The sequence below is a fragment of the Chinchilla lanigera genome, unplaced genomic scaffold (assembly GCF_000276665.1).
Source record: "Chinchilla lanigera isolate Chin_1 unplaced genomic scaffold, ChiLan1.0 scaffold00021, whole genome shotgun sequence".
Taxonomy (NCBI): domain Eukaryota; kingdom Metazoa; phylum Chordata; class Mammalia; order Rodentia; family Chinchillidae; genus Chinchilla; species Chinchilla lanigera.
Genome location: NW_004955422.1, coordinates 13,048,389 through 13,069,411, shown reverse-complemented (window position 1 = coordinate 13,069,411; position 21,023 = coordinate 13,048,389). Strand labels below are relative to the sequence as shown.

General features: G+C 38.5%; 1 protein-coding gene across 1 annotated transcript in view; it reads right to left on the bottom strand.

Moving 5' to 3' along the window:
• Cstf3 (cleavage stimulation factor, 3' pre-RNA, subunit 3, 77kDa) overlaps positions 1–19,504 on the bottom strand; it is a 74,367-nt gene extending 54,863 nt beyond the window's left edge. Inside the window, exons 1-3 of the mRNA XM_005384169.1 lie at positions 19,298–19,504; positions 3,374–3,475; positions 3,157–3,252 (exon numbers count right to left, since the gene is read on the bottom strand). Coding sequence (XP_005384226.1) covers positions 3,157–3,252; positions 3,374–3,475; positions 19,298–19,324 — 225 coding nt within the window. The 5' untranslated portion in view covers positions 19,325–19,504. The remainder of the gene's footprint in view (positions 1–3,156; positions 3,253–3,373; positions 3,476–19,297) is intronic.
• Between the last annotated feature and the right edge of the window lie 1,519 nt (positions 19,505–21,023).

Genomic DNA, 21,023 nt, shown 5'->3' with positions numbered 1-21,023 from the left:
AAAAAAAAAAAAAAAAAAAAAAAAAAAAAAAAAAAAAAGAATTGAAACACAATTAGAGCTGGAAAAATAGAAAAATGCTCCCTTTATGAAAAACATCATGAGCCTTTAACCTTTAGTGCTCTTTATGTGTTTAGTCAAAAATGCTCCCTTTATGAAAAACATCAAAGTAGCAATAGTTTTATATCAGAGGTCATGTTTTGACAGTATATGTACTTGATGAGTGTTAGCACTAACAAAATATACAACTGCTTGTTATTAAGATACTACTAAATCATGTGAAGCAGCAGTTCTAGGATGCAAAAGTAAAGCAGTATTTCAAGAACTTGTGGCAATTAGATTCTCTAAATATTTTACATAGCACTAAAGTAACTTGGCCTAATTTTCAAAATTATAAATACATAAGAGTTTGATAACTAAATGCCCATTCACTATAATGATTTTACCTTCAACATTTCAATACTGTAGCAAAAAATTCTAAGTGAAGAATGAATTAGATATAACACTTTAAAAAACATATTTTACACAGGTAGTTAAGTACTACTAAACTGTTCATGATATGAGAAAAGAAAAGCTGGTATTCTACTATCATTACCTTCTTTTCTAAATATTTAGGATATGCTCCCATTTTCAACTGATGATTCAAATTAAAAAAATAATTTAAAAAATGACCTTTTTCTTTTGCTCCTTTGCACTTAAGCAGGATTTGTAAATTTCCTTTGGGAAGCAAATTATGTTTTCTTATTTAAGACGTATATATTTTCTATGGGAGGGGAGAGACACTAGTATACAACCAGACAAATTAATTTAGCTAATATAAATAAACATCACAATTTTCCCACCATGAAGTACTGAGTTACAACAATGTATTAACAAAACTTTATTTTCTTGAGATGCATACAGGATGTTATATAAACAGTATTATTTTCAAAGTAAAGATATTATCAATCCAGATGCCTTAAAAGTCTTAAAAATAGGTTAAGTGTCTTCTCCAAAAATAAATGCCACACTGAGTGACATGACCAAAGAAAATTCTGGCCTCTTACAGGTCAAACAAAAAGGTAAAATATGAAGATTAAAAAAGAAGAACAAATTGGAAGAGACAAAAATACAGCCCAGGTATGTACTCCTGAAATCAGCATTCAATTTATCATAATTCCTAAACCAGAAATATGAAATTTTAAATGTATACATACATACATACATGTCACTTTTCAAGAGAATTTATACATATATTTTTGTATGTTTTATACCTACATATGTATTGGGGGTGTGTGTTTATGTGTGTAAAATACCTGCATATAACACCAACTAAGTATGTCAGGCAACTGCTAGCATGTCTGAGATATTCTATTAAATGAGCCTGTTAGATATAGACAACCTTCAGCCCCTCGGAATAAGATCTGCTTTTTCTTGGAACTTTTATAGAAGGCAGTTTGTATGGTGCATTTAGGAAATGAAGCAAATTCATTGTGTTTATGATCACAGAATATAGTATATAACTGCCCTTATGCTACAATAAAATGCACTATTAATAATGTCTATATATTGCAAGAAAAAACTTCAAATACGCATAAACTTACTACTTCATTATATAAAAACAATTGTGTATCAATTATATTTGTTTCTGGTGAGTTTATATATAAGCTAATACAGTACTGTATGTTTGTAAAGTCAGATTAGAACACAGACCAGGTGCAGGTGATTCAAGTTTCTTGCTTTAATGAATTACTATTCATTAGAAACAGCACTGGCTTCAGCGTACTTCAGACAGGACTCACCTGTTCCGTTTCATGCCTGTTTACTTTGGTGATTTAAATAATTCATGAAGGAAAGAAATGATTCCAGAGAGTAGGTGGTGAAACCTTAAGGTTATGGTCATGGGCCAAAACTACCAGACTCCACATAAGGTACATTCGCACTCACACACACAAATGCACAAACATACAGACCACATACACAACCACACGCACAAAAACACACACAATGTTCCTGCTGTTGTCCAGTAATTTTCATCCCCAGAAAGTAATACAATCTAAACTATAACACAAATTCAATGAGTACACTGTAGCCTCTATTTAAATCTGATGTTGCTGAGTCCATTCTGAGGACATGTCACAGATGACACTGTTGTGGGGCAGTCTATTCAACACTCTGATAGCTGAAGTCCTTTGAAAAGGTCTTAAACAGACCTACATATCAAATTTCAGTTATAGTAAAAAAAAAAATTTTGTTGAGGCTGCAATGTACTAATTATGTTAATTTATATTACAGTTAACTATTAAAATGCTGTTTAACTATTTTAAGTTAGAAAAATAAATGGTTATCATTTTCGTCTTAATGTAACTATCAGTTATTTCTATTTCACCCCTTTCATCTCATTAATTTATAACCTGAAAATGATTACTTGGTGCCAATTGTTATCAACACATTACATCTTTATTATTTTTTTTGACTGCTAATTCTAGTCTTTAAAATTAACATTTTCCTTCTAATCAAAATCAAGAATGGGGTCTTTACTCTTTAAAGTAAATCTGACTGACTTCAAATTTCTAGACAGATAAAAGGAAAACAAAAGTATCATTGGGTAAATTATGAGTGAAAGTTTGAGTCACATTAACTCATTTTTAAATAATGTAAACTTTATCTTACAGGGAAAAGAATGTCTTTAAGTTATTGAAGTGCTTAAACTGACAAACCATGCATTTCACAAAATAACTCTTCTTTAAATGCTTCATTTCACAGACACTCAAAGTACTCTACGAAACTAAGTTAACACTTCTGTATTTTCATATGATCCCATTCACATTAGTTTGTAAGTAGGAAAAAGAAAAATGAGTTCTAAATAAATGACACAGGAGGCAATAAATTGACACATGACAAGTAAATAAAAGGCTAAAGCACTCCAATACCATTGAAACTGTTTTAATGTTGTTGCAACTCCAAAATGCAACAATCATCAACTTGTCAAAGACCCAAATTTCAAAAATTCATTTTAATTACTCCTTCATACCTATTTTACAAAATAAGGGCAAGAGACATTTTAAATCCTCCTTGTCCTAGTTGTGCTATGTTCCTAACTTGTTTTCTATCACTATAATGTGTATGCTTCAATTCCCATCAGATGCTATATAAGAAAAAGTAAAATAAAATATTAACCTCTGCTTCAATGTACAGTTTCCAGAATCTGCCAGAACTGGGGAACTGGGCAACAAGGCGCTCATAAGTCTTCCGTGCTTTGTCTATAGGTTGATTCTAAAATTGAAAACCAATAAACAGCATTTACAATTTAGGATTATGAAAGTATCATTTACTGCAGAACCAAGTAGTGTGATCGGACCCATAGAGAAGGAAATGTAATCCTATATCACTAAACCTGTGCCTCTCGAATGAGAATGCTCCAAGCATCAAGGTCATATGGATTCTCTTCTAATTTCTTTTCGGCTTTCTTCACCTTCTCTGGGACATACTCAGCTGCCTGAAGGAAAGAAAAATAATAACAAACTGAAATTACTGTTTTAAAAAGTTCTTAGATATAATCACAATATAAAACATTAAAATATCCTCTTAGAAAGCTGTTTTCTAGAATCTATGCACTAGACACTTTATCAGCGCCTGCATGCATAAAAATGAAATCAAGTGGTTATTTTATTCAATTAGATGATTTTACATTAAGTAACAATTTAATTGTAAATATACAGCAGCAGTTCTCAAACTTTGTGGTCACAAGACCCCTCTTTGAAAATTCAGTGAAAACAATAAATTTTATGTATTTACAAATCTGTTTTTTGTGTCTGATTTTTAAAATGTATTTAAGTGTTTTTGAAATAGGATCTCACCATGTAGCCCAGGCATGCCTTGAACTCACTATGTAGCCCAGACTGGCCTTGAACTTGTGATGATCCTCCTGCCTCAGCCTGCGGAGGGCTGGGATTATAAGCGTGCACCACGTGCCAATCTTATGTCTGATTTTAAAAAGGCAGGTGGATTTTCCTACCTGTTTATACATTCTACCTTCTGATATTTTATGTCACCTTACTGAAAAATTCCACTATATACTTCTGAGAAATTAAGACAGAAAACAACAGATGTCTTAGATTTCCTTTGTGAGTCAGGGCCTCTCTACCTTGCCCAGGCAGGCCTGGCCTCAAGCACTCCTAGCAAGATGATGAGTCTGTCTTGGATTTTTTTAGAATAGTGTGGACTTATGGATCCTCTGAAAAAAAGAACTCTTGGGGCTGGGGATTTAGCTCAGTGGCAAAGTGCCTGCCTGGCAAGCGCAAGGTCATGAGTTCGATTCCCGGTACCGGAAGAAAACCAAAACAAACAAACAAAAACAGAAAAAAAGAACTCTTTAAGAATCCCTGGGTACCCTGGACCATGTCTGAGAAACACTGGTATTAGACCATTCAAACAGTGAGCCACGATGAAAAGGAAAAAATCATGAAATGATACGGAAATTTTATCTTAATGTAAAAAAACTGCTAAAGATATGATTTGTAGTCAGGCATGGTAGCATACGACTGTAATCCCAGCACTCTGGAGGCTGAGGCAGGAGGACCATTGCAGGTTCGAGGCCAGCTTGGGCTACAAAGTGAGCGCAAGGCCAGCCTGAACTGCATAGCGAGACCTTGTCCCAAAAACCCAAAACAAACAAACAAAAAAACGTAAAGAAAATAAAGGATTTGTAAACTATATATAAAGCACAATAAAAATCTACAACAAGAGATTTTAAAAAACATTAAAAAAATGCTTGTGTCATGTTTGAATGATGGTAATGGAAGTGCAGGTGAATTTCCCCCTTTTTCTTTTAAATTCTCCAACCTCTTTAATAAGGCAGTTTTACTTTGATTACAGATATTTAATCTTGGGGCTTTGGGGTTAACTCAGCGGATAGAGCCCACAACTCCTTGCATTCTATTCCCAGCACCATAAAAACAAACAAACGCCTTAAAACACAACAAAACCAAATCCCAAACCCTAAAATAGTAGCCAGCACCCAAGGCATAAAAAGTATTTACTTCTCAAAATTTTGTTCAGAATATTTCTACATACTACAGAAATTTACTTTCAAATAAGTCAATAAATTTTACTTTGTACTCAGTTTTGTTTTGCCTTTTTCTCAGGGCTTCTTGAAATCTACAACATGGCAATAAATATTGACAATATCCAGGGGTAAAGAAGAAAGCACCACTCCTACAATCTTTCTTTTTTTCCTCTTTTAAATGGAATCATCAGTTTAAAAAGGCATTAAAATTTATCTTTCTAGAGAAAAAAATTATCTGAGAAAGATTGTTTCACTAAAAATTACAAATTTATTTAAAAGTAAAAGTGCCTTAAAATTCTATTGTAATGTGAATCAAAATTATGCTTTACTATTTTATTATTATTTTTTCTTTTTGAAACAGGGTTTTACTACACAGTTCAGACTTGCCTTGAACTCACTTCGTAGCTCAGGCTGGCCTTGAATTCGCAGTGATCCTCCTGCCTCAGCCTCCTGAATACTGGAGGTGCACCACCATACCAGGCCTGAGCTTTTATAAATAGTCTAAAAATTACAACTAGAAAAAATTTATACAGGAGTACTACTGGCCCCACCCATGTTCATATATGTATTTCTTTATATATTATGACTTTTTGGTTTTGTGTTTTGAGACAAGGTAGCACTGTGTAGTCCAAGCTGGCCTTAAAACACACTAGGTATGCAGTTCAGGCTGGCTTCAAACTTGAAGTGATCCTCCTGTCTCAGCCTCCAAAGTGCTGTGACTACAAGGGTACGTCACCAGGCCTGGCAAATTTTTTTATATAGTAAAGCACATAGAACTACAATTTAGTAAAAGTAAAAAACTAATCACCGGATAGTTTAGAAAGAACAATACACAAGAAACCAGTAAATCATGAAAATCATATGCTGTGTGACAATGTGGATTTTCAAGAAATACTAAAATCATGTTAGAACACGTGTAAGTCTATCAAAATAATGTCAAAATTCTATTTTACCCTTTCTATAAATATAAATTTAAGATAAATCAAAGATTCAAACATAAAATGAAATGAGGGTTTGAAGATGTTGCTCAACGGGAAGGGTGGATGCTGATGCATGAGGCCCTGAGTTCTAACACCCACACAAAAAATAAAAAACACATTCACACAAGAACGAACTAGGGGAAAACATACTGAGATGTACCTCTGCACACGAAAGACTTTTTATAAACCTCCAAGGAGAAAAGTTACTGCTGGGTACAGTGCACACCCCTGGAATCCCACCACTCTGGGATGCTGAGAGTGAAGATCCTAACTCAGGGAGACCTCGTCTCAAAAAAAGGGCAAATTACTTAAGGCTTAAATTTGTATGAGAAAAGTATCAAAATAAAAGTCAAAGAACAAACTTAAAAAGTCTAACATATATGACAATGTATTAAATTTACTGGTATGAGCCCAGTAAGTAATGTAAAAGACCAGTGATTAAAAAAGAAAATGGAAAAAAGGAAGAGCTCAGAGGTAGAGCCTTTGCCCAGCAGGCCCAGTCCTGGGTTCAATTACTAACATTGCAAAAGAAAAAAGTGTAAAAATAGACAAAGTATAAAAATACAGAAAAAGAACAGTTAACTTTTCACTCAAAAGAAAAGCAAATGTAATCCATAAGAAACATCACGTATTTTTAAGTTAACGCTGCACTGGCAAGAAAGGATATGCAGAAACAGACACATTATTGGGGTGGCAGAAGTAACACTGGTGAATTCCACTTGTAGAAACTTACTATATAGCACAAAGATGTACACTAAGAGTCAATTAGTATACTGTATCTGCATGGGAATAGAAATAATTTAAATCCCCATACAGAAAAGGACCTGTTAAATAAATCATGGGATTTGTAATCACTAAAAATAATAAGGCAGGGCAGGTAGTAATGAGCTACAGTCTCTATAGCATTAGGCTTCAAGTGAGGGCAATCAGAACACTCACACAACACATACACTTAGTTCACACTGTACAGTCCTCTGCTCTGAATTTTAACTATTCACCTGAGAAGTATCTGCTCTGTACCTAGTATGTGAGAGACAGCTGAAGGGTTCTTAGAATACAACAAAATAAAGACTTCTTTCAAAGAGATTATTTCTTGGACAAACAAAAAACATTTTTTAAAAGTAAACTAGAATTTGTGAGATACCAACTATAAAATATTGATAAATTAGGTAAAACTGATACAGGAACTAAAATATAATTCAACTTCAATTAATCAGTGCAAATAATTTTTAAAATTATGAATCAGTGATAGGTGTACATGCCTATAAATTCCAGCTACTCAGGTCAGCCTGGACTACTTAGTGAGTGAGATGTCTCAAAATAAAAAGTGTTAAGTCAAAATAAACCTCTCTTCCTTAAAAAAAGACTGCAGGGTGAGCTGGGCATGGTAACACAAAGTTACCAGCACTCTGGGAGGCAGAGGCAGGAGGGTCACAAACTGAATCCAGCCTGGACAACTGTGGGAGTCCCTATCTTGAAATAAAAATATTTAAAAAGGGGCAGCACTGGTGGTGGGAGCACTGCTCAGTGCAAAGGCCCTTGGTTCCATCCCGAGTACTGCAAAACACACAGCGGGTAAAGGCACTGGGAGTCAGTGGTACAGCAAGTGCTTACTACTGGAGATGTGGATTCAATTCCCAATGTGTGTGTGGGGAGGCGGGCCACGACAATGTTCTATTGTTAATCAGGGAAAATCTGGAGGAAAAGACAGTACTTAAAATGACCTGAAACCATAAGAGACTAAATAAAGTACAGAAAAATAAGGAAGAAAACAAAATCACTTTGAAACATGACAACAGATAGACAAAAGAGCAAAAAGAGACAGAAAAATCCTACCACATACAGCTTTGGATTTCTTTTAGCCTTTTAATGGCACAAGCTTCTAGAATGAACTCAATAGCATTTTATATGCATTTTTCTCTTAGTTCTTTTGAGACAGGGTCTTGGTATGTAGTGCAGGCTGGTCTTGAACTAGTTTATGTAGCCCAGGTTGGCTCAAACTCAGGGTGATCCTCCTGCCGCAGCCTCCCAAGTGCTGGGATTACAGGCATGTGCCACAATGTATGCCTGGCTCTCTTGGTAGTAAAATGTGTGATTTGTTCTCTTTGAAGAGGAAGTGATTGCTGACTAGAAAAATCACTGCTGAGGTTTATTGTTGTACTCCCCCACCCACACCCTTACAAGGGTGTTCAGTTTTGCATTTAGAAAGCCAAAATACAGGGCTGAAGATACAGTGCAGTGGTAGTGTGCTTGTTTAGCACATGCACAATCCCGGGTTCAATCACAAGCACTACAGGACAGAACCAAGAAACTTAACCACTGAAGTAACTATCTCCCAGTGCTCAGGGGTATTTTTCTGGAGTGTAAGACCTCCTTGGCCAGAAAACAACGTATCAAATAAATGATGTATTACTGCACAATTTACCAAAGAGAAATTCAAAAGAAAAGATTCTTAGTTTTTGACTAAGCACAGACACAACAAAATCACGTAAGTCTCATTAATAAAATAAACTTAGCTAATCCCTTTAAAATTCTCAACCCTAGTAGTACATTATAATCACCTGGGAGAGGAGGCTTTAAAATGATACTCACTCCACCCTAGAACAATTAAGCCACAAGCTATAGGAATGTATGTACCATCAGCCTCCAGAGGGCTCTAGTCCAGGCCTGGTAGAAAACCATGAGTCTCTTCCTAACCATTTCTGGTGTCACAGAACCTTTCAGCAACCTAGTGAAGTTTATGGGCCTTTTATAGGATAATCTTACACAAAATTCTAAGACTATCAAATAAACTAGCTTTCCTGAAATTATTAAAATATTTTTTAAAAGGTTCTACATATAGGCCAGGTGTGGTGGTGCACGCCTGTAATCCTAATACTTGGGAGGCTGAGGCAGAAGGATCACTTCGAGTTCAAGGTCAGGCTAGCCTGAACTACACAGTGAAACCTTGTCTCCAAACAAAACAAACAAAACAAAACAAACAAAAAAGCAGTTCTGCATATCGTACTACATACTTAGCACATTAAGCAGTGAGCTGCAGTGGCCACATCAGTGATGAGTGCAAGCAGCATTTTGTATGTTTATTGTCAAAGCCAGAACTGCTCCTAACAATACCACCTGTTTCTGGGCTACATTAATAATAAAAGAAAATATTTGCTATCTACTACAGATTAGTAAAGTTTTTCCAGTTTCACAGCGTCCCTAAAATTCTACCGCAGATACCTGAAAGACCATCAGGACTAGCAATTATACATACAATTTCCTCTGACCAAGGATACATTAAATGTTCTTTTAAAAAAGTGTGGTGCCAGCGTGGTGGCATGCAGCTGTAATCCCAGGACTTGGGAGGCCGAGGCAGGATTACCATGAGTTCAAGGCCAGCCTGGGCTACATGGCGAGACAGTGTCTCAACAACAACAACAACAACAACAACAAAAACCACCAAAACTATATATAGTTCTCAGTCAACTGCATTAACAATGTAAGCTAATCAAAACAGCCAAGCGTGCAACCTGCAAGCTATGGCCACATTTAATTCCCACAATAAAAAGCCTTTCATCAGTTATGAAACCGGGTGCCCAAGGTTGAGAATACAGCATTTTTTCTCTGGACTGGTTACCTTATTGCTATTGGACCAAAAAAAAAGAAAAAAAATAGTATTTCCTTTTATCTATATAAGAAGGGCCTCCATAAGGAATGAAATTTTACTACTATTTCCTGATCCTTGCTAAAGCAAAGAAACAGGTCACTAAGAAAACTCAGGGCAAGTGTCTTGTGCTCATCTATTAGCAGGTGAGTGGTCCATGCTTCCATACCAACAACTATTACCTTAAGAAACTATAAAGCCAGGGGTGAGGTGGTACAGGCCTATAATTCCAGGCCTGCAATTCCATCTTCCTGCTAAGGCAGGAAGATCAACTTCTGATGCCAGCCTGGGCACTTAGGGAGATCCTATCTCAAAATTTCAAAAAAGGTAGGAGATATAGCTCAGTGGTAGATGGTGCTTGTCTAGCACGCACAAGCCCCTCAGTTCAATCTCTGCTACCAAAAAAGAAACTACACCTGCTTTTTGCCTTTGAGCAACCTCTAAGACTTTAAGAATCCAATATAGCTTCAAAAGGTGTTAATGGGGAGCAGGATGGAATCAAACAAAAGTTGAAGTAGTTCTCAGACAAGCACATTACAAATTATTTTCCCTGTGGATAACACATATACAATTGGCTTCATGTTTGCAGGAAGTGTATGATGTATTTAACCTTTTACACTTCTTTTTCAGTAACTGTTTTACTGAGACATGATTCGCATGTGTTACAACTCACCCATTTAAAATATACAATTCAATGCTATTTATGAGATTTTTTTTGTTTCTGCCTTTCAATTAGCATAATGTCTTAAAATTTGATGTTGTAGCATCAATCATGTAATATTTTTATGCCTTTATATTTATTTTTCAGTTTTTTTGAAATGGGGCCTCATTATATAGTCCAGGCTGGCCTTTAACTCTCAGGGATCTTCCTGACTCAGCCTCTAGAGTGCTGGGATTACAGGGATGCAGCACTAGGTCTTGTTTTTTTGTTTTGTTTTGTTTTAAATGGTACTGGGGATAGAACCCAGGGCATCTGCACTGAACTACACCTCCAGCCCTTTTTACTTATTTTGAGACAGGGGCTTGCCAAGTTGCTAAATTGCCTAGACAGGGCCTAAATCTACAATCCTCCCCCCTTAACCTCCCAAGAGTGCTGGATTACAGGTGTGTGCCATCACACCCAGCTGATATCCTATCTTTTCTGTATTTATCAGCAGGTGGATAAGGAACTGTTTCAAGGTTTTCATTATTAATGAACGCTACCACTATAAACAATAGTATTAAGCTTTTTTAGTGGAGCTCATTTTTTATACTCTTTTTTATTAGGTATATAACTAGAAATATAACTGCTAAAACATTAAAACTGTGTTTAATACCAAAGAATTGTGTTTCCCAAAGTGACAGGACCGTTTTATGTTACCACTAGCAATATAGGAGGATTCCAATTTCTTCACACCCTCACCAACACGTGACATTATCCACCCTGATTACATAGCTAACCTAGTAGGGATGAAGTGGTATCGATCTCATTGTGGTTTAGGTTTACATTTATATTCAGTATCTCTTCATAGGTCTTACTGGCCATTTCCATATTTTGGGGCAAGTTTCTATTTAAGCCCATTGTTCTTTGTATTACTCAATTCCAAGAATCCTGTACATACATTAGAAACACAAGTCTCCAACAGCCATATTTACAAATTTTTCCCAATCTGTGGGCTTACCTGTCACTTTCCATTTTTTAAGATGTAATTTGTTATGTGAAGCTATCTAACTTCACAAGAGAAATAGAATGTATGACCTTGGATGCATAGGCCTCAAGCATCATTCCAACAATTCTCAAACTTCTTTGGTTTTCTGTTTTGATTTTTACTGAGACAAGATCACCCTACGTAGCTATCCTTGAACTCTGTATGTAGCCCAGGCTGGCTTTCAACTGATACCTCTTGGCTCAACCTCCTGAGTGCTGGTATTAACAGCAATGCATCACCACAGTGGCTTCAAACCTTTCTAAGAACCACTTTATACTCTCAAAATCTGTGAACTACAAAGGATTTTTTAAAATGTGGATTTAGCCAGGCATGGTGATGTACACCAGTAATCCCAGCACTCAGGAGGCTGAGGCAGGATCATTGCAAGTTCAGGACCAGCCTGGGCTACAAAGTGAGCTCAATGCCAGCCTAAACTGCATAGCAAGACCTTGTCTCAAAAAGACCAAAAAAAAAAAAAAAAAAAAAAAAAAAAAAAAGTGGATTTTATCTATCAATATTTATACTGGATGTTAAAATTGAAAAAAAAAATTGAAGCACTTCTTAAAAAATAACAAACATCTTGCCAGGAGTGGTTGTGCAAGCCTGTAATCCCAGCACTGGGGAGGCTGAGGCAGGATAATCCCTGCGAGTTTGAGGCCAGCCTGGGCTACCAAGTGAGTTTAAGGCCAGCCTCAACTGCAGAGGGAAACCCTGTCTCAAAGACAAAAACAAAACGCACACATACAGTCACAAAAATAACACCTTAAATGTTCATATATTTTATGAAAATGTATCTTCCAACACAAAAATATTTAGTGAAAGAATGGCATCAGTTTTTGTTTGTCTTTTTGTAGTACTAGGGATCAAACTCAGGTCCTTGCACAGGCTAGGCAAGCATTCTACCACAGCGTGATGGGCTAGCCCACCCTTTTTAATACTTCTGTAATCTTGTCACATCTATCAGAACAGAAGATATTATCTGCTTCTGCTTTCAGTCTATGGCAATATGCTGTTTTGAACGCAGTATATGAAGAAAATTCAGCCTCAGTTATGTATGTATGGAAAAGGAAGGCTCATATATTTTCAAGTCTTTATATACAATTGTGGACAGGTCATATATCCTTTTTTTTTTTTGGTTGGGGGGGTTCCGGTACCGGGAATTGAACTCACGACCTTGTGCTTGACAGGCAGGCACTTTGCTGCTGAGCTAAATCCCCAGCCCCAGGTCATATAGTCTTGAGAAAGCTCCATGATTTGAAATTCATTTAACATCAAAACTCTTTCATATGGGCTCTTTTAAAAATTTTTTTTGGTCTTTTTGAGACAGGGTTTCACTATACAGTTCAGGATGGCCTCGAACTCACAGGGATCCTCCAGCCTCAGCCTCCAGAGTGCTGAGATTACAGGCATGCACCAACATGCCCAACCTTCATTTGGGATCTTAATTTTTACTAGGAAGCTATTAATAGGAGGGTGACAGGTACTATTACAGTAATGATTAAAAGAACAATATAAGGATCCAGACCTGGTGGTACATACCTGTAATCCCTGCTACCCAGGAGGCTGAGGCAAGAGGATTGCAAGCAAGTTCAACTCCAGCCTGGGCAATTTAGGGATGTGTCTCAAAATAAACAAAATAAACAAAAATAAAAGGGCTGAGGATGTACCGCAGTGTAAAGGCTCTAGGTCCAATCTCTAATACTAAACACACAACACACAATGTAGCTCAGGGCTAGAGTGCTTGTTTAATATGTGTGAGGCCCTGGGTTTGCTCTCTAGCATTGTAAAAATAAAAATAAAAGCTAGGATAGGACATGCTTGTAATCATAGCACTCAAGAGGCTGAGACAGGAGTTTGAGCCCAACCTGGGAAACTTTGTGAGACTCTTTTTCAAAATAAAATTAATAAAACTTAAGGCCCAGTGTGGTTGTGAACACCTGTAATCCCAGCACTTGGGAGGCTGAGGCAGGAGGATTGTTGCAAATTCAAGACCAGCCTGGGCTACAAAGTGAGCTCAAGGCCAGCTGGAACTGCATAGTGAGACCCTGTCTCAAAAAGGTAATAAACAAATAAATAAATAAATTTTAAAAGGGCGGGGGTTGGGGTGAGTGTAAGGATCTGGGTTCAAACTCCAGCACCAAAAAAAAGGGTAAACAGTGGCACAACTAACATGAATTTTCAGCTAGGTGTACTTCCTCCACATTATTCTATTTTTCATTTGAAAAATGTATCCTATCTGGTACAAAATAATTGAGAATAGTCTTACTCCAATTAATCTGAATCATAATAGTAAGTACTCTCCTCAAATAATGTGTAATTTTTCCCACTTATTCTATCAAGCATGTATTTAAAACCAACTTTTAGTCCAGTTCTCCTCCTCCTCAACTTGTTTTTTTTTTTTTTCCCAACTTGGTTTTACAAGCTTTCATTTACACAAAAATCAACTGTGGTACCTGTTTCAAATAAAGATTTTTAATCCTACTTACAGAACCTGATTACAATGGTTTGGTAACTGGATATCCCTACTTTTATTCTTTATTTACTTTTGCAGTGAAGACTGAACACAGAGCCTTTGCACTGAGCTACACCCCCAATCCTTTTCAATTTTTTCTATATTTTGAGATAGGGTCTCCCTAAATTGTTCAGGCTGAACTCCAACCTGCAATTCTCCTGTTGTGCTGGGATTACAGGTCACCACACTTAGGTCCAACTATGCTTTTATAAAACACTAAACTGATTATGATGCAAGCTTATGTACAGCGAGTTACAAACTTGAGAGCTGGTTGTAACTCAAGTTTTCAACTAAAGACTCAGGCTCCTCTATACAGCCTTCAAAGTCTCTCTCTGGTACACAGGCAGATCTTAGTGTCCTTAGACAGACACTGGCCCAGGATTTGTCAATTAACCCTGCACAGGCAAGGATGTTGTAATGTTCCTTCTAGAACTCTTTCAGGGTTCAATCTCTATTTGAGACCATCTGGAAATACAAGCAGCTGACATTCGGGTCATAACCCAAGTTGTTTGTATATCAGGCCAGTCATAACTCGAGGGTCCACTTGTATTTATACACTACACATATAGCAACAAATTTAACAATGCACAGCTATCGTTTTAGAGGGTACTACTTATTTTTTAAAAAATTTACTGGGTGGCGCAGTGGCTGCATGGCGAGCACAAGGTCTTGAGTTTGATTCCTGGCATCCCCCTGCCCCCCCAAAAAAATCACTGTAATACAGTGTGCTTTGTTAGACCAGTACAGCCTCATACATCATCACATCTCCTTGTCCACGGTAGGCACTCTACCACTAAGCTATGCCCTCACAACTCCTCCCAAGTCTCTTCATCACATCATTTTCTCCTGTACTTCATTTATTCTTTCATTGCTTTACTCATCATGGTCCTAGGAGCACCAGGCTAAAAGGCTATAGGTTTATGTACATACATTTTATAATGTTCACACATCAAAATCACACAACCATCATTAACCAACATTTCAAAAGTCATGTACTATTAAAGGTGGCATCAGACCCAAATCATTCTAACTGAATTTTTGCTAAAAATATTAAGAAAATTGGTCAGGTATGGTGGCACACACCTGTAATCCCAGCAGTCAGGAGGCTGAGGCAGGAGGATTGCTATGAGTTCAAGGCCAGCCTGGAGTACAAAGTGAATTCAGGGCCAGTCTGAACTGCACAGTGAAACCCTGTCTCAAAGAGAAAGACATAAAACCCAAAAAACAAAAAATGTAACTGCACATACTATATATCTGAAATTTTAAGTCTCTCTGTAGTTAGCTTTTCCCCTAAATTCCTAAAAGTAGTTCAGAGTAGCACCCTGTTAAGACATTTTTACTGTAGTAACTTAACTGAGTCAATCTATATATCTAAGGAGTATTTTATATGACATGTGTCATATTAGGACTGGGTGCCAACTTAATTTTGTGCTCCTTTACTAAAACAACTATATGGTTTTTTAAACAAAACTGAGTATGTACCCTGTATCATGAAGCAGTCATCACTTTCAACCTTTATAAAGACTAAAATCCTAAACATTGAATGACTAAAATACTAAAACAACTAAACATAAGATGTTGATTCAGGTAAATCATACCTATCAAATTTGCTCATTTAATTTGCCTATTCATCCCCAAATAAACAAATGGCTACAAAATACGAAGGGCTAAGAACATAGGTAAATGTGGTAGTGCTTAGCATGCAGGAATCAACCATTCTCCAGCAGGGAAAAATTTTAACTTTCTGGAATTTGAAGGATGAGGTTCCTTCAGCCAAAAGTAGCAAAGATACTCATTTACTAAGTCAAACATTAGAAAATTATCAATTAAAGCAGTTTTCTCCTTCCAATTTTATTCAATATTTACTATCTCACCAAAATCGTCCGCTAATCTAAAAAATTTAAACAACTCCTGACTCAATCCCTTTTAGAACAATTCTTATACTAACTGTTCATACTAGGTCCTGTCAAAAGAGAAGCAGACTGAGAGACTCAGTAGAAAAGCTTACCCCTATGAACTGGTTTTGGCAGCTGTCCAATTAATAGGTACACACATCCAAATACTGACTTTGCCCTTTCCAAAAGTGTACCTGGAATATAAATTCCTGTATCCTCTGCAATCTCTCTTAAGAGTTCCTTTCTGTTGTACCTCCAAGAAAACCAATTCTAAGCACAGATCAACTGCTCTTAGGAACAATTATTACCACATTGTCTTCTCTAGAGTCTAGTTTTCCTAAGTAATGTTATCAATTAAGATCAATTTGCGAGCTCAGGCCAAGTCACAAGCCTGTAATCCCAGCACTCATGAGGTTGAGGCAGGAGGTTAACTGCAAGTTCAAGGCCAGTCTGAACTACATAGCTAGACCTTATCTTAAAAAAAAAAAAAAAAAAAAAAAAAAAGGCCTGCTCAAAAACTGTTAAAACTTGGCGGTGGCATACACCTGTAATCCTAACACTCAGGAGGCTGAGGAAGAATTACTGAATTCGAGGCCAGTCTGGGCTACAAAGTAAGTTCAAGGTCAGCCTGACCTGCGTAGTGAGACCCTGTCTCAAAACAAACAAAAAACCCCATTAGACTTTACCACTTAAAATGGGGATGAGATGGGGAACCAAACAGTAAGAAAGATTAAAAATATAGTGCAATTCCACACAGAAACCTGGGGTTGGGGGCTGCATACCTTGATGCACAATTTTAATACCATTAACCAGGCAAAAACTGTAACAAGAACCTTCAGAAAAATTAATACAAAACTTTAATTTCCTTACAGGAATAAAAGGCATTAGCAGTGATTTTGCTTGTCCACAATCATTTCTTTCAGAGGGCACAAATTTTAGTATCCAAATCAATCATCTGTATGTTTACCAACAAATTTAAGACATGTTTATTCTACAAACTTGAAGTTCTATTCTAACAAAAGGCTAAAAGAATTCTATACCACAAATCTTTGTCCACTTCATCTACCCCTTGTCAACTTTCTAAGAGAATCCATGACGCAGACTTTGATTTTTTTCTTAGTTTTCTTTAGTCTTTCTAATTCCTGAAATTCCTCCAGATTTTCACTTGTACACCAAACAAAATACAGGTGGTTCATATTTTGAATCATATTAATTTTCTGGAGAATACTGGAGACTGAACCCAGGAGCACTTTACCACTAAGCTACAGTCCTACCCCTTTTTAAAATTTCAAGACAGGGTCTAAATTCTCTAGTGTGAACTGAACTTGGGATCCTCCTGCTTCAGACGCCTGAAATGGCACACATCTGTAATACCAGAACTTGTGCGGCTGAGGCAGGAGGAACACTTCAAGTTCAAGGCCAGTCTGGGATATATATAGTAAACTCAAAGCCAATGTGAACCACACAGTAAGACCACGTCTCAAAAAAAAAGATATTATGCTTTTCTTGGGTAGGATAGTGGTACAGTACTATGTGACAGCATTACAGGACTGAAATACGTGTCAATTTACTGTCAAAGAAATGTGTCTTGAGAAAATATGGCAGGGGCCTGGAGTGTACAGTGGTAGAGCACTTGCCTAGCACTCTGGAGGCCCTGGGTTGGATCCCTGTAGGAATAAGGGAAGACTAAGGTCAAACCTTCAACAACTGGTTGACTCCGGGTGAAAAATTCCTGAAAGCTTAGGTAGCACATACACGTACACAAACTGTACTCTAGGTTTTCACTGTACTTTTCTTTCAACTTTTCTGTTTGTTTTCACAATTAAATTTGAGAAGGGGTGATTTTTTTTTCCTGTAAGTTTTCATCACTATTTATTCCTCTCCCTTTACTTTTTTCGAGACAGGGTCTCACTCTGTAATTCAGGCTGGCCTCTAACTAATGGCAACCCTCCCGCCTCAACCTCCCAAGCGCTACAGGCATGCACCACCACACCTGGCTCATCATTTATCTCTCACATTAACACATAACAGTTATACAATATTCAAAATCATGACGTTTCTATGTCTTTATAATTTTAGGTTTAAGAATTAATGAATTTTGAAAGTTTTCAAGGAAACTTCAACATACTACTAGTCCTCCACTTTCAAATGACAAAATTCACCAAAAAAAAAAAGTGTGGGTAAAATAAAAGTTGTAACATCATAAAGACTTTGCACCCTAGGCATCCTAACATTACATAAAATTTAAACACTAGTTTAACCCAACTTTCCCAAGATAATGAAATTTAGCTTCCCAGACTATGCAATAAGAACAGTTCTATTTTACCTCATCTCTCTTTTTTTTTTTTATTTATTTTTAACAAATTTTTGTCTTTTTGAGACAGGGTCTCGCTATGCAGTTCAGGCCTTGAGCTCACTTTGTAGCCCAGGCTGGTCTTGAACTCACAACGACCCTCCTGCCTCAGCCTCCCAAGTGCTGGGATTACAGGCGTGCACCACCATGCCAGGCTTTACCTCATCTCTATTAGTCTCCAAACATAGCTTCCACGGTATAAACTGGGGACCTGAAAAATTAATATCTAAGTGTATTTCGTTGCTATGGCAACGGGAAATTCCAAGAAACTGAGACTGCGGGCTCGACAGCCTCCATTTTAAAAATTGGGTTCACCAAGGGGGGAAGAAGCGGGAAATCCCCCAAACAAACGAAAGTATTCATCTTAACATACCAAGACTAAGCTCAAAAAACACCTTTAATGACATTTAATAATATCAGTTTCCTCCCTCACAATAAAGGATCAATACTACCCTACAAAATCCAGTACACGAAGAGCACAAGACACAAATCACGGTCATCTGAAAATCTGAATTTTAAAATAAAATACATCACTATCTCCTAGCCCAGCAAAGGCTGTTGTTTACAGCGACCAAAACACACCCGTCTCGTTTTCGACTTGTCAAATCCTACGTCTGTACAGCCGCAGAAACGAAAACGCAATGTGCTTATTATCAAAGAGAAACGGCAAGAAGACGAAAAGAAAGCTACAGAATCCCCCCACACCTCAGCACCAGCGGCTCGCCGCCTTCGCCCTCTCCAGGGTCTGCTCCTGCCCCTTGTTATTTCTCAAACTGGGAACTTCTCTATCTGCCTCGTACTGGGTGGAGGAAACATGGCCAGGTTTTTTTTAAAAACTCAGGATACACTGCGCGTCGAAACAAGCACTTTCTGATCATCCGCGCTATCAAAGGCACCCCGGCCGCCGGAGCATCCCCGTGAATCTCCAACAGCACAAAGCACCCTCCCGGCTATTGTCTAAATCAAGTATTTATTCGCATTAAAGCGAAGGCAGGGAAGCCCCGCGCAGAGCTACGAGCCTCAGGCAGATCACGTCCCCCGTTCCCACCGTCCCGTCCCCCGGCCCTCGCGTTCGCCGGAGCCCCGATTTACTCCTCCGGTGAGCACCGCTGGGGAGCTCGGACGAACACAGACCCGGAGAGAAGGTCGCCACGAGGCCCCACCGCTCTCCTTCCTCACCTGCTCCGTCGCTCCGTCGCCTGACATGGTCTCAGAGGAGTACAACGTGCGCACTAGCCGGCGTCAGGAAGCTAGAAGAGAAAAATTAAACTAAAACAACCCCTAGAGCAATCAGGCTACCCCTCACCCAGCGGAGCCCGACAGCTCGCTCCAACTGCCGCCGCCCACTCAGCTATGAATTAAAATGGCTGCGCCCCTGAGGGCTGAAGGGAGGTGTGGCTTATGAATTAACTTCCGGTGCAGGGGGCGGGGCTAAGAGCGCAACACGGCGTTCGTTCGGGTGCGCAGACGCAGAGAGATCCCGGGGGGCGGGCCCGAGGCACGCAAAAACGTCACGGCCCTGGACTGGTGCGGCTGTAACCTCGCTGGTCGTGACCTGCTAGGAAGCGGCAAACTATTGGCTAGGAGGCTCCCGCGCTTTCTTGGAATTTGTCTACAAATTCCAGTGTTTACACCCGAGTTCCTCACGTCTGAAGCTGACTGCCAATCATTTTGGCTCAGGCAAACTGACCATCCTAGGGAGCAATGCTAGACCTTATGTGCCTCCCAAATTTGAGATTTAAAAAAAGGCGAGAGTCAAAGTTTTGTATGGTCTCGGGTATGACTTTTTACTTTACTTGAGGATGGTATGAGCAAAAAAAAGCCGTTCGGGGCTGGGGATTTAGCTCAGCGGCACAGCGCCTGCCTGGCAAGCGCAAGGTCGTGAGTTAGATTCCCGGTACCGGAAATAAACCAAAAAAAAAAAAAAAAAAAAAAAAAGACCCTATCTCAAAAAAAAGAAAAGGACTTACAAGATTGCCTTACAACAGTCACTCACAAGTTGGAGAAGGAAACGTGCAGAAGGTGTCTGCACGCTAGAGATGAAAGGATTCAGTCGAAGGTCTGGAGCTCACTGCTGTGCTCTGTGCAAGTGTGTATCAGGAGGCCGATGGGTCTACACCGAAAGGCTGAAGGATGTGCGCTGGCAGCTGGTGCCAGAAAAAGACGGTGGCCAATCTGAAGGCAGACACTGGAGCTCTTCTGAAGGACACAAGCAAATCATCCTTTCTCATTTCTTCCTTTATACTGTCCGGGTGGTGAGCCGCCCTAAGGTGGATCTGCTACACCCTACAGTGTGGAACTGGTCAGTTGATTTAGTTAAACTCTAGGGCGGGTGTGGGTGGATTAAGCCTGTAATCTCAGCACTCGGGGAGCTGAGGCAGGAGGATACTGTGAGTTTGAAGCCAACCTAGGCTACATGAAAGAAGTTCAAGGCCAGCCTGAATGGACACAGTGAGACCCTGTCTCAAAAAAAAAAAAAAGACTTCTCTTAACTAACTTCTCAGATTGACAGGGCCGGGGATATAGCTCAGCAGCACAAGTGCCTGCCTGACAAGCACAAGGTCCTCAGTTCAATTTCCTGTCCAAAGGAAAAAAAAATGTGATTTAAAAAAAAAAGGTTGGGAGTGGTGGTGCACGCCTGTAATCCCAGCACTCGGGAGGCGGAGGCAGGAGCATGGTGCTGAGTTTGAGACCAGACTGGGCTACAAAGTGAGCTCAAGGTCAGCCTGAGCGGCATAGTGAGACCCTGTCTCAGAAAAAAAAAAAAAAAAATTGACATCAGTCAATCATCACTATCCCTAACCCTTTTTAAAATTTTAATACAAGGTCTAACTAAATTAGCTGGGCCCAAATTTACAATCCTACCTCAGCTTCCAGGAGTGCTGGGATTCCTCTGGCCTGTACC